This window comes from Notamacropus eugenii, chromosome 7 (genome assembly GCF_028372415.1).
Source record: "Notamacropus eugenii isolate mMacEug1 chromosome 7, mMacEug1.pri_v2, whole genome shotgun sequence".
Lineage (NCBI taxonomy): Eukaryota > Metazoa > Chordata > Mammalia > Diprotodontia > Macropodidae > Notamacropus > Notamacropus eugenii.
The window spans coordinates 35,220,811-35,235,042 of NC_092878.1; the positions used below are offsets into that span (position 1 = coordinate 35,220,811).

Genomic DNA, 14,232 nt, shown 5'->3' on the forward strand with positions numbered 1-14,232 from the left:
CTGAGTAAAAAATGTCTCTACCATCTTATAAAACTGGGGGAAATACATGAAGTGTTGATCAAAAAGGCACGAAATGGTTGTGATCTTCATCTAAAAGGCTCTTAAAATACCCCTTTTCAATTAAGATTTTAACTTTCATTTCATTTTATGGAGACTGTATAGAAATAAAAAAACTAGAAGGTAACCAGAAAATAATGTTTTGGGTAAAAAAATATACAGCATCTGTATTTGTAGGACTGACATATTTATAATTTGGGGGGTAGGTAGAGGGAAGAAGAAAGGTGCTGTGGATAAACCCTACTTGAGGGATATACTAATCTCTTACGTGATATGTATAATCATTTGGTTTCAACATGAGTTACACAAAGAAAAATAACTAAAAATTTAGCCGCGTCAACCACAGAACACAATGTAACAAGGCAGATAGAAGGAAACTATTTCTAAACTGTAAGGTACAAAAGATGGCCTTTGTTTCAGGAAGAAGCTGGGTGGGGGTGGGGGGTTTGGGGAGCTGAGTGTGTGTTTGTGTGAAGGGAGCTGATGGGGGAGGGGGAGCAGTTAACAAAAGCACTGTGCAATTTCCCAAAGGCAATTTAATCTACTCTGCTCATCCTATACAACTCTGGACTTAGATCATCATTTACTTACAGTGGTTATCCAAGATCTATGCTATGCTCCATAGGTTGTCCATTCAAATGTATGTTGTAGGACAACTTGCACTCTACTCACTCAGTTTTTTCCAGGTGGACAAGCAGGTTGAACTCTTTTGAGTGATTATGAAGCACACTTACAAGCCTTTGCAACTTCTGTGCTTTACAACAATCATCACACTGACTTCATCATCATCTCTAGGGAGCCTTCCATAAAATGAGGGGTTTAGACTAGATAACTTCTGAGGTCTCTTCCAGTTCTAAGTCCTTGATGCTATGATTGTGCTATGCATGTTTCATGGTAGTGGTAAAAACCTCTTAAGAACAAGAGAACATGTATAAAGGATGACACTAAGAAAGTTGTATGGCAAGAAAAAAAGGACAATAGACCTTTCCCCCCCCTCCACTGGTATCTATGCAATGTCAAGAGATCTAGGGGAAGGGCTCCAGCTTGCAGGGTGGATGCCCTTTGGAGAATTTGAAGGAAATCATGCCCAAGGGACACTCAGACTGAGCAGGCATGGATGGGAAGCAAACTCCATTAGTTAAGAGACTATCCATAAAAAGGTATAAAATTCCAAAGTAACATTTAACTTAAAATTACATTATGTAATGGGATACAATCTAATCATTTAACTTTCAAGATTTTAAAAGTTACCATAAACTTATCAACTGTCAACAAAAACAAATAATGAAATAAAACACACAAAATCAGGATATCCTACGTAAAACTCTTACTATTAAACAAAGCAGAGCAAAATATAAAGTGTTTTCATTCGTTGTCCCTAATTCCAAGTCCTTTTGAAATTCTATAACCATGAGCTTTATTTTATTTTTATATATGTAACTATAGTTAAGGTGTACGTTCTGGTACTAATGATCTCATTATGCATTGCATTGCTTTATAGGAGTTACCTCTACTTGTCCCAGTATGCTTGATATTTAGTTCCAACACCATGAAATTATATTACGTTAACATGCCAAAAAGTATCCAACTATTCTCCATTTGTTGGACATACAGGATGCTTCCAACTTAAAGCAGTCATGAAAACTGTTTCATTTTCCATAATGTTTTTAGAATAAAGCCCTATTCAATGGATTCCCTGGCTCAAAATAAACAATCGTGACTCTTACCGTACACTTACATATCAAAATTGTAAAATGTCCGTGCCAATCTGCAGGCCCAACAACATGAACGGCCATTTCCCCACAGCCCATCCAACAAATCAAATATTCTTTTCTATTATAGTGGATGCAAAGTAGTGTTCCAAGGCCATCTAGACAGGCATCTCTCTGGTTATTGGAATTTAAGAATTTTTTTGTGTAGTTAACCAGTTTGTATTTTCATCTTCGAAAATTGCTGTCACATCCCTAGATCACTGAGGAATGTGATTAAGTCTTACAGAAACATGTGTCAGTTCCTTACAGATTCCAGATTTTCTGGATTAACTGTTTCCAATGAACAAACACAGTGTTGAATTCTGTTTTTTAATCCATTCTGTGACTTCTTCATTTTATTGGAGAGCTTAATCCATTCTTATTTATTAGCATTATAAAATTGTTAGGTTTGCCTTTTCTTCAACCATTCTATAGAAAGGGAACATACATTTTCTTATTATTTGACATTAAATTAAAAAAAAACACTTTAAACCAACTTCTTTAGTCTTATTAATAAGGGCATACCTTTGTCAGAAGCACATTACTGAAACAGTAATTATCCAAAACGATACTGAGGGTTCAACATAACAGTGTTGATTTGAGGAGTGTTTTAAATATCTGTCCTTTTTGGCTGAGATTTGACTGTTTTAAGATTTCCTTTAAAGCCACAGGTTTCACTGTAAACTGAAAAAAGCCTGAATACTTCTCAAATGCTGATAATTCATACCTTAAACAGTGTACTAAGTTTCACTGGGCAAATAATTCTAGTTTTTTTTTGCGTACATTCTTATATTCCAGTTCCTCTAACTATCCCTTATCCTCCATGATTTCTACTATGATTCTGATATTTCCTATATTTCTCCTTGCATCTCGAAATATTTTTTTCATATCATTGTAGTTTTGAAGCTTAAAAATCTTGGAGCCTTCCTTATTGTTCGATGGATTCTATTTTGCTGTATGAATTTGCTTTTTCTGAGAAATTTTCTATGAAGATTTCTTGAAAGTGTTCATATTCTTTTTCTCAATTTTCTGTGATTTCAGTAATGCCCAAATTGTCAGCTTGTGAAGCATCCCTTGAGTTTGTCATTTGATTCTGAGAATTTAAACATTTTTTTTTTTGAAGCCAGTATATCCAATTGTTAAGTATTGCACATAAATCAGCTTTTCCATAGTGTATTGGTTTTTTGAGGTTTTTCTATCATGTGCTCCATTACCTTTTTTCTTCAGTTTCTTCCCAAAAATTTTTTTTTTGGAGGGGAAGGCTTTTTAAATTCTAAAATGAGTACCTATGTGACTTTTACTTTCTTGAACCTCTTTTTCTGGTCTTACAATTTTATTACATCATGTTAATTTTCTCAATTTCTTCAAATATGTTAATTTTTACTTATGTGTGGTTTTTTCCTTGCCATTTTTCTTCTTTGGTGATTATTTTTTAAAAGGCATTTGAGGGACCTGACTGCATTTAAACTGAGTGGAAAGTGAACTTTCTAGTTTCAAAAATACTTCACTATAAACTTGTGTGAAGATGTATTTTGAAGCTTAATCTTCAATGACCACAGATTGCCCCCTTTAGCTCACTGAAATTTAGGGACAGCACAGAGGAGAGTAGTCATCAAAAAATGATTTGGAAAAAAATCTGGCTGTGGAACTATTCAAATTGAGTAAGTAGCAATGAAGCACTTTACTCAGGGTCACTAAGCATGTTAGAGATGGGTCTTGAACCCAGGAGCTCCAGACTTCAAGGTCAGCCATCTTGCCATGTTTTCCATAGTTTAAACAAGAAAAAGGGCCAGTACAAAACAATTTAATCAGCTCTTATAGGAAGTTCTCTGGACAAAGAACAATATTACCAACAAACTACTCTGAAAAGTAAAATAGCACATGTCTCTGAAATCAAAGTATTATTTTTTTTATTAAATGCAAAGTTAGCCTATCCACTCTTGTTGATATGAAACTGGAGCTCAAGTGTGTACTATTTCCAAAATCCACTTATGGGAGTTCTCCAAAGAGTAAGAAATAGCTCATGAATCTCTTAGCGCCTTGTAAAAACGACATATCCGTTTTGCTGATGGGCAAACTAGCAATCACAAAAGTGATGAAAAGACTCCCTCAAGGTCACTCGAATGAAAACCCCCCTCAGACAGCAAGCTCCTGGAGGGCAGAGTACTCCCTGACGCCTAACTCGGCATCTGGGAACACTAACTTTTGCTTCCTGTTTCCAGCGCTTAACACGGTGCCTGCAAACATCATAACACAGAAAGGTCTGCACGTCCAGCCCTCGGCGGTAGCGTCCAGCACACAGCGGGAGCAAGTCATAACTGCCTACCGCCTGATTTATGAGAAGGAGAAGCGGCCTTCAGTGCCCCAGACCGCAGCCCAGCCACAAGTGGCGCGCACACACACGCACGCACACACGCACACACACCTGTGCGCCTCAGGAGCACGGCCGCAGGTCCCCTCTCACACGTAGGAAAGCACAAACACACCGGTCCTCGGGAGGGAGGGAAAGGAAACGTTGCTCGAACTGGGGGGAGGGGGTGTGGATGGAAACGACTCGGGGGCGACCCCTCATTCTTAACTCGCGGGGTTCCCTGACGGAGCCCCCTCCCCACCCGCCCCGTTCTCCCCGGGGCAGTCTCGGGGGTCCCGCGGCGCCCAGGGCGGGCCGTCCCCCCTAGAAGCTCCAGCACCCCCCGCCCCGTTGACTTGAACTTGCCTCCGAGGGGAGGACGCCGGAGGGGGGTCTCTCACTCACCGTCGCTCTCCGCCCTGACAAGCAGGGACATGCCCTTCAGCCTCTCCACGTAGCCCGAGGTCACATGCCCGGTGCCCCGGTCGTCCCACTGCCGGTCCTCGTTGAGCGTGTAGACCTTCACCCGTCTCCGGGTGTCGGTCATCCTGCCGCCCCCCCCCGCAGCCACCGCCCGGGGAGGGGGTGAGGGGTGAGGGTGGGGGAGACGCCCCGCGGGCCCCAGGAGGGGGAGGGGAGGCGGGAGGCCCGGACCGACGGGGCCCTCTCCGCTCAGCACCGCGCACCGCGGCCTCCCGGCAGGGGGCCTTCACTCCCACGCGCGGCGGCCTCCTCCCTCATGTCACGGCCCGGGAGGCCGGGGTTGGGGGCGGGAGACACCAGGGGGGCCGGGGTCTGGATCGGCCGTGCCCCCCGCGAGCGTTGCCCCGCTGCTCCTGCGCGGATCTATTGTCCAGGCCCAGCTGCCCACCACGGGGTCGGAGGAGCGATGGCCTCCACCGGGCGTCGGGCGCGGGTCACTGCCCTGCTCCCGCCTCCGCCATGCCCTTCCTTCGCCAAGCCGCTTCCAGCCGCCGCCGCCTCAGGCCGCCGCCATGTTCTCCTTCCTCATACCCGGGCCCCGTCGCCGCGGCCGCCCCCGGCGGCTCCGCTGCTCCCCTGCGCTCTCCGGGTCTCGAGCGTGTCCGCCCCCGGCCTGTGCCCCTGCGCCCGCCGCTTCTCCAGAGACGGCGAGGGCCCCCCCGGTCGTACCTGGGGCGCCCTTCCCAACGCCAGGTCCCCTCTCGGCCGCCGCCGCCGCTTCTTCCTCCTCCCTCACGGAACCAAAGCAGCCGCCATCTTGGTTCATCCCTCAATAGAGGCGCGCGGGGTCTTCTACCCCACAGCTGCAGGGGCCGCGCCGAGGCCACGCCATTTAAAGGTACAGGCACCGCAGTTAGTGGCGCCGGCCGGGTAGAGAAGATTCAGAAGGAGGGAGGGAGGGAGGGAGAGAAGGGAAAAGGAGGGGAGAGGAAAGGGCGGGACTGGTGTTTCCGAGGCTAGACCGGAAGCGAGCGCGACTGCTCTGGGGAGCTCTCTGCCCAAGGAGCCCCGTCGCCCTAGTGACGGGCCCGGACTTCCTAGAGATTCCTCGCGCACGCGGGTGCGCTGAACCTCGGGCCCGGCTGCGCCGAGCCGCCTCCCGTCGCTCCCTGCCTACGTCATCAGCCTGGCAGATGAATTTCAAACTGCGGAGAGCCCGCCCGAGCCGGGTCCGGGCAGCGGCTCCGCCTGGAGCTCCACCCACGTGCGCTCGCGGGCTGAGGCTGGGGGCGGTCCTGGAGCCTGAACACGGACCACCCCCCTCCCCGCTTTCTGCCAATGAAATCCCGACTCCTCCCCCCAGCCCCGCCTTGGCCGGCCACGGCTTTTTTTTTTTTTTTTTTTTTTTTTTTTTAAGCAGCTGCTGTTTTCTCTTCCGCGCTTGGTGCTCCTGATCCTCAGGTGGTTCGGGAAAGGAAATCTGGTCTCTTGTCTCCCTGTCTCTGTCTGTCTGTCTGTCTGCCTGCCCCCTTTCTTAATAACTGAAGCAAGCGGTAAAAGCAGAACTCTGGTTTCTGTCCTGGCGATGGAGAGCACAGGAATCCGTGGTGGGGATTTCTTCTGCCCTCCGGCGCCCTCGCCGGATCCGAACGTGTCCGATACCTGCTCGTGGGCCTGCCCCGAGAGGGGGCTGGAAAGGACGCAGACCGAGGGGGGTCGGGACAAGGGGGCCCCGGACTTTACCTCTGCCTCACCAGGAGGTGAAAGGACCGGCCCAAACGGGTCCCGGGCCCCTGGCAAAGCTGGGACTAGGTCCTAGCTAGGTCCGGGCTCCCGACCTGGGCTTTATTTCACTTAACACGTGCTTACAGGTTAAAGAACGAGGAAACCGTTTAATAGGAGTGTAGGGGTAGACCCTATAGAAGATGGCACACCACCGTCTCAGGGAGGGAGGGGGGATCTAAGATATGCAGAAGTGACTGTACAAAACTGGAAACAATGTTTAAAAAAGAATGAGGAAACGTGGCCCTGAGACCCAGGACCGCTAGATAATTCTTTGCCACCTCCCTATGGTGATGAAGAGTTCTTGGGATGGACTATTCACAGGCATTGGGGAAAGCTGCTTGTTTGGGGGTTCAGGGGACCTTGAAAAAGGAACTTCTTCCCAAGTTTTGGGGCAGTAAACAGGGAGGGTAGAGAGGAAAGAGTGGTAAGTGTATATACAGCAGGCAGCAAGAGCCACCAAGGTAGGATTAGGGCAGGAGGGAACTGGAGCTAAGATCAGTCCACACTGGCAGTCGTGGCTGAGAGTGAAGTCCAGTGCACAGATCCTTTCTTCCTTTCCCCCCCCCCCCTTTTTTTTAAACCTGAGTCGAAGCTGGGAAAAGTTCACCCTACGTTTAAATCTTAACTCTTTCCTTAGAGACCTGTCCCCCTTAGACTAGCTGGAAATAGGGTGGAGGAGGGAGAAAACTAGTAACCTTTTGAGTTCCACTGTAGTTTTCTATATTTTGTTTAAATGTCTCATTTCTGATTTAATTAAGACTGCTAATAAATGACATTAAACAGTGATTTGTCTAAGATTGTATGAGTTCATGATTTGGGATTGAGAGGGGGAAGCTAGTCTATGGGAGAAGAGATTTCCTTGGTTTTATTCTGGGGTAGGAGCCTAGTTAATTAAAGAGTTTCTCCAATTTTGAGTTATTTCTGAGGATATTCCAGAGTATGCCGCCTAGCCTGCCTCTGAATTTGGAGGAAAAAAAAAAAGAGACTTAGTATATTGCTTTAAGGTTTGCAAAGGGCATTGCAAAGATCTCATTATACCCTCAGAACAACCCTGGGGGGTGAGTACTATTAATTACCCCTGTTTTATAGAGGAGGAAACTGAGGCAGACAGAATTTAAATGACAGGGTCATACTGCTACCAAGTATCTGAGGCTCATTATTGCACCGTTTGCCATAATAAAATAATCCATTAGTGGGAGGGGTGGGGATCGGTGTGGATATACCAATATACCTCAAGCATTCTGCATCTTACATCTACACCTGAAAAAGAATTGTACTACAGTACTACTATAAGACATATGTATGTGTAGACAAGGCTATTTAAACATACAGACTCACAGGTAGTATGGATAGATATGATCTGAGGTCTGACCCACCTTTACACAGAATAGGTGGAGGACTGTGCACTGCTAATTTCCTAGTTGGTGGGGAGAGCTAGGCAGGAGGATCCAAGATAGCTGAAACTGGATGATCTCTCCTCTAGCAAGGGGGTTATTGGACTAGAATATCAATCTGCTACTCCTCAGATATTTCTAATCTAGGGATATAATTCAAAGGGATCTAGTCAGATTGAAAGCTCTTTTGTTGGTCAGTCTCAGAGGGGAAGGATAGCCTTTCGCTTACACCTGCCAACTGACTCCTTCCCACCAAACGCTGATAACTGAGAAGATCATCATGAAAAGATAGTGAACCTCTTTATCAAAGAAAGTAGGAAACAGAAATCACAGAAATTAAGCAGATTGGAATATACTACAAGAATACATAAAAGTAAATGATCCCTTCATCTGGGAGTGAGAGAAGATCTCAACTCAAACCAGGAGAGTGGGAATATCCTTACCAAGGGATGTCCACTCTCTAGCATTGCAAGCATGGAAATCAAGGGATGTAATGGGGACCAGCTTCCCCACATGTCTGCAGCTCTGGGGGCTCCCATTAGCCATTCAAAAGTTCATGCCTTGCTTCCCTAAACAGGTCTTGAGGTCCTCTCATGGAAGTGTGTCCCGCACACTGAAGCAGATCCCTTCTCCTTTCATGGTATCATGGCTCATTGTTCTCTAAGCCAATCAGGAGTCATGTCTCCTAACGGAACCAACACATGTCACAGGGCTCAGGAAAACCATCCACCTTTCCTAGGAGAGAGTGGGTGTTACATTCATAAGAACAAGAGGCACATTTCAAACCTATATCTTGTGCTCCTGAATCCATTATACTTTCATTAATGCCACACCACCTTTCTTGGTTCCCTTCATATCCAATATTTAAAATTATGGTATTTTAATGTTATTGTTTAGAAGTTTAGAATTTTTATTGACTTCCAAGGAGTCAGAGATTGCTGGGCAATGTGAGAATCACAGAAAATGGCACTTCCATGTTTTGTTAAAATGTTAGACTTTCTGATTATATAATAATGGGAACTTTTATTATATTATGATAAACAGACTCTTTTGAATAATATCAAAGAATATTCATCAAAACTATTTTTTCCAGTTCCATCAAGAATTGGTTAAGGAGCAAGGACCATCTTGACACTCTCATTATTTTGTTACCCTCTCTTTCTAGTTGATTCCATTTTGTTTGTGAAGTGGATGTTATTTCCTCCCCCCCTCCCAGAGCCCCTGGGTTGAGAAATGTCTGTTGAGTTTCTAGGCAGGGTTGGGCCTCCCTTGCCTAACAGCTGCCCCCCTTTGCCTAGTAGCCACTTTCTGTTGTGCCCCCTTGCCTAGCAGCCACCCTCCTTTGCCTAGTAGCTGCCCCCCTTTGCCTAGTAGCCACCCCCCTTTGCCTAGTAGCCACTTTCGGTTGTGCCCCCTTGTCTAGCAGCCATTCCCCCTTGCCTAGCAGCTACTTTCTGTTGTGCCCCTCTTGCCTAGCAGCTGCTTGGGCCCCTGTCAAAACTGTTCTATGAGAAATGTTTGCTGTTGAAACCGCAAGGCTGTACTGGGAAGTGCTGAGATGCTTAAAAGGCACACACACACCTTAGTTTGGGACTGCCTCCTCTGGGTTTTTCCATAAGACAGCCGCTGACCTGGCTAATAAAGATGCTCTCAAAATTCCCAATTGACTCTTGCCTGTGCTTTTTCTTGGTCCATCCATTTCAGTTTGTTATTCCATATACTCACAACCACAGAAACTCATGGAACCTGTTTTTATGTCTAGAACCCATTCTGTGTATAATAGTAGTCTGAGATCATCTAGTGTAGGAACAAACAGTCTTACATACTTCAAAACCTCTGGGGCATTACTGTATTATAGCAGAGTACAGATAGGGATGGGAGGCTTGATAGTATACTTGTACAAAAAATAGGTTTGGAGCTAGAGGACTTAAGCATAAATCCAAGCTTCCCAACTTATCTCTTATGTGACTATGAGTAAATCACTTCATTTATGTGGATCTTGATTTTGTCATCTGTACAATGGAAGTGTTAGACAAGATTAGCTTTAGCATCTTTTCCCACTAGTAGTCCCATGGAAACAAAAACTTACTTTTCTAAATCTTTTTTAGTAAGCACTTTTTCTTACAACAATATTATGATGTAATTCATACTACTATTATTTCCGTTTTACAAATAAGGAATTGAAGCTTAGAGAGATAAAGTAACTGAGGTCCCATAGAGAGTTTGGAGTAGAGAGGAGGGAGGGTGCTAAGGACTAGTGGAACAACTTACCTCGAAGTTCTGAGCTTGTGGTCAGGCTAAAGTCAATCAGGTTTCTACTCTAAGTCTGGCATCATTTTGGTAAGCCTCTGAGAGTTGGGGGCCACTAGTCTACCTAAGGAGGAGTGAATTCTGTGTGAAAGGCCCAGATCAGAAACAGACCTGGTCAAAACTTTTGGTGGTGAGTCAGCATTGGAATTGAGACTCTAAGTAGGCCCTGATCTGCAAGTGCTAGATAAGGAGACTCAGTCTTAAAGCTGAGGAGGAGGAGGAGACAGTAGAAGCAGCAGCAGCAGTGGAAGAGGAGGAAGAAGAAGCAGGAGAGGAAAGTAGGAAGAGAAGGAATTAGGGAAGAGAAAGGAAAGGAGGAAGGGAAGGAGGGAGAAAGAAAAAGGAGGGAGGGAGAGATTGCAGAAATGGGAGTTAATGGAATTAACATGTGATTAATACACATGGACAAGTTTTCTTGGGTGAAAGAGAAGGGCCACTTCATTAGAGACCGACATTAAGGAGATAGTGCTGTATCTCAGCTGCTAGAGCATTCCCCTAGGGTTTTCTTCCATATATTCTTGTATGCATCTATTTGCTTACATGTTGTCTTTCCCATTAGAAGGGGACAGGGACTGCTTTGGCTTTTCTTTGTGTCCCTAGTACTTAGCTTAGAGGCGGTTACTAGCAAGTGCTTACAGATACTTGCTGATTGACTGAATAATGTAATTTGCACGAGTCATTTTATAATTACATTATAACAGACCTTTTAAAACCACCTACTGTGTGATTTGCTTCAGTTCTCTATCAAGAAACCCGGTGGATGTTTTTGATGGATAAAGCATTTCTTAAGCAGTTACTATGTGCCAAGCATTGTGCTAAACCCTGGGGATACAAATGAAAGTAAAGAAGATTACTCTCTCTGTCTCTCTGTCTCGGTCTCTCTCTCAGATTACATTCTCAAAGGGGAAGATAAAACAGAAAGGAAAACTGGAAGGGTGGGCTTGGGTAGGAGTATGCCTGTAAAGAGGCAAGACTGCTGGTGAAAAGATAGAACAATCCAAAAATTCATTTGAGCTGGGAATGAGTGAGCATGGCTGAGGAACCTTATGAAATGGCAATCTTAACCTAGGATTTTGAAGCATAATAAATGAAAGATTTAATCTCCGATAGTTAGCAGAAAATTTTCTACCCTTGAGATAATTTTTCAGCTTTTATTGTGAGTGTTTCCAGTCAGGAAGCTCTACAGTCTATATAATATCATGGAATAAATCAGACTTCTGTGATGAAATGGCCCTGCCCATTGGTGGACGAAAGGGGAAAGTGTGAATATGTTCCTGTTTTGATATGCTTATGAATTTTTATTTGTAATTACAGTAAAAACTTGTAGTTTTCTGCTCTAGCCCAAGTGGGTTCGGCCTAAGCAAGGCCAAAGACTTGTAAACCTGAGACAAGGAAGTAACTAGATCCCTAGCTGAGGACAAGGTAAAGGTGTCTACCCTTTCTCAGATGTGTTTGTTACTTTAGTCTATAGTGGGAAGCAAAGTACAGGGTCATAAGAGAGCAATGTTTTGGAATGAAAGGAGAAAGGTAGCTGGAAAGTAAGTAAACACAGACGGGAAAAATTGATAAGGCCACGTAACCGAGCTCTTGCATAGTGTAAATTAAAGAATCAGGGCACAGGAGGGCTGAGCTGATCTTTTTTTTTTTTTTTAAAAAAATCACTTCTACATCCATCTGATCTTGGTTGTTTTTTTCTTAGTGGGTTCATTTATGGCTTGTTTAATTTCTTTTTTTAAGGTGGGCTATTTAGGTATAGACCTCCTTGGTCCATTTTCTAGGTCAGTCGGTTTTTTCTGTCAGATATTTCATATTTTTCTTCTATTTTTTTCAGTCTTTAGGCTTTATTGTTCCTTGATGTCTCATGGAGTTATTAACTTTTCCATTTGGCCCATTCTAATTTTTAAGGAGTTATTTTCTTCAATAAGGCATCTTTTACATCTTTTTTTTACATCTTTTTTTACATCTTTTTACATCTTTTACCAAACTGTTAAATATCTTTTTATAGTTTTCTTGGATAACTCTAATTTCTTTTCCAATTTCCCCTCATTTTCTCCTCTACTCCTATTTGGTTTTTAAAATGAATTTTTTTTCTTTTTTTAAAAAATCTCTTACTTTAACTGGAATCCTTGTTGAACTTGTGTCCAATCTGGTTTTTTTGGATGTTTTTCTTGTAGTAAATGTTTTTGAGCTTCCCAGTCACCATAGAAGCTCTTTAGGCTTGAGTTCTTTTTTGTTTGTCCATTCTTTCAGCCTACATCTTGACTTTGGACTTTATGTTTGTGTTAAGCTCTGCTCAAAGGGGCGTGGATGTCTGACCTGAGCTTCTACTGCTTTCACAGCTAGGTCTGGTAGTCTGTAAATGCTCCCAAAGTGGTGTGATCCAGGGAAAGTTCTTCTCACTGCCCTCCTGATTTGAGCTCTACAAATTAGTGACCCAGGCTTGAGTCTGTTTGCTTGTGTGTAGTTGAGTTTTATGAGACTGTTGCTGGCCCCAATTAGTTAGCCCACTCAGAGGTTCTACAGATTGAGAGCAACTGAACTGCTGCTCACTTTTGGTTTTGGTCTCCTGCCTAGTGTTTTGACTACAGACTCATGTGTGGGTCTAAAGGTTAGAACTGAGTCACTGCTCTGTTCCTGTTCTCAGAGCCACACAGTTAAGTTTCTGGAATTTGTTTTGTGCTCAGTGCTCAGCTGAGCTCCACACTTGCTCACAGCTGCTCTTCTCTCCTCTGGATCTGTGACTCAGAACTGGGTAATGGGTGACAGAACTGTCAGATGGCTCCTATTCCTGCTCTCAGCACTACTTTAAAGGTTTCTCTAGTTCTCTGTTTTGGTTCTCTTTCCATCTCTGGGTGCTAGATCCCATAGCTGCTGCCACTGCCACCATGCCGTGTTCCTGACCCGTGTTATGGTAGAATAAAGGCACTGAATAGTTGCATTATGACAATGATTTATTTAGCAATGTATATGGTTGCAGAAACAAATCGAATTCCAGGTTCTTGGTAGCACAAGGACCCAGACCATTGGTTTCTACAGTTATTATATAATTGAAGAGAATGGAAAAACAGGATTGTAGAGATTGAGACACCTGGTTTCTTATTGGTGGAGGGTATCGGGAGACACTGAGGTGAAAGGGGGAGGGAACAGTTTTGTGACATTCCTAAATCAGGTGACAGAGTCTGACGATTTTTCTAAAATTATATGACTTCTAATAAGTTTAAATTTAACTTTACAAAATGGTGAAGAAGGGCAGATTGTTGTCATTGAGGCATTTCAGTTGTGTACCACTCTTTGCTACTCCATTTGAGGTTTTCTTGTTAAAGATACTGGAGTAGCATTGCCATTTTCTTCTTCAACTCATTTTACAGAGGAGGAACTGAGAGGCAAACAAGGTTAAGTGACTTGCTCAGGGTTGCATAGTTAGTGAGTATCTAAGGCCAGATCCAAGACCAGGCCAAGTGCTCTATCCACTGTGCCACATAGGTGGATAAGGGCAAAATGTAATATTTACCCCTTTAATAAGCCCCCAGGATGGCTTATCTAAATGCTTTATCTTTTAGGGATTTCTGGAGGGTTAGGGGGCATCAAAGAGGTAGGATGGGAGATGTAAGGAGGAAAAGCAGAGTCACAATCTTATATATCCTTTAAAGGAGACAAACCTTGTTAAATAGACTGTATAGGTAAACTAAGTCAGGTTATAGATCAAACTATTTATAGGGCTCACCATAGACTAATTTGAAAGATTTACACATTACCAAGGTAACCAAGAAAACTCAACAAACATAAACGCTATGAAACAAAAAGCCAAAGCAGTACAATAATGATCATCCATATTAAATAACATCGTCTCCTTGTAATCTGGTAATCCACTCCCAATGTCTTTTTAATCAGCACATTTCTTCTGGAGTCCCAAATGTCTCAGGTAGTTGTCTGGTCCTGGAAACATCTCTTAGACATTCTGGAATAAGTGTCATTCTCAGGTGCTTCTCCTGGTAGATCTGCTTCTCTGTTTCCAAGTCACTTATAGAGCTTCCTAGGTAATTTTGATAAAATCTGTCAGTAACAAGACTCAATACAATTTAGTACCGTCTCATAAATTTGGTTTTGCAATAACTAGATCATGTGAAAACCAGCTGAAGCCTTGTGGTTCTGATCCTGTTAA

The 14,232-nt window shown here is 43.8% G+C and overlaps 1 protein-coding gene across 5 annotated transcripts in view; it reads right to left on the reverse strand.

Annotated features, from left to right (window-relative positions):
- Nucleotides 1–8,360, reverse strand: part of PPP4R3A (protein phosphatase 4 regulatory subunit 3A) — a 63,518-nt gene extending 55,158 nt beyond the window's left edge. For 2 of the 5 annotated variants that reach the window (XM_072623084.1, XM_072623083.1), the window contains exon 1: nt 4,564–4,854. In XM_072623084.1, coding sequence (XP_072479185.1) covers nt 4,564–4,705 — 142 coding nt within the window. In that variant the 5' untranslated portion in view covers nt 4,706–4,854. Of the gene's footprint in view, nt 1–4,563; nt 4,855–5,310; nt 5,728–8,203 lie in introns of those variants that run through there. The other 3 variants (XM_072623085.1, XM_072623086.1, XM_072623087.1) reach the window with 3 other exon arrangements.
- Nucleotides 8,361–14,232: the final 5,872 nt, after the last annotated feature.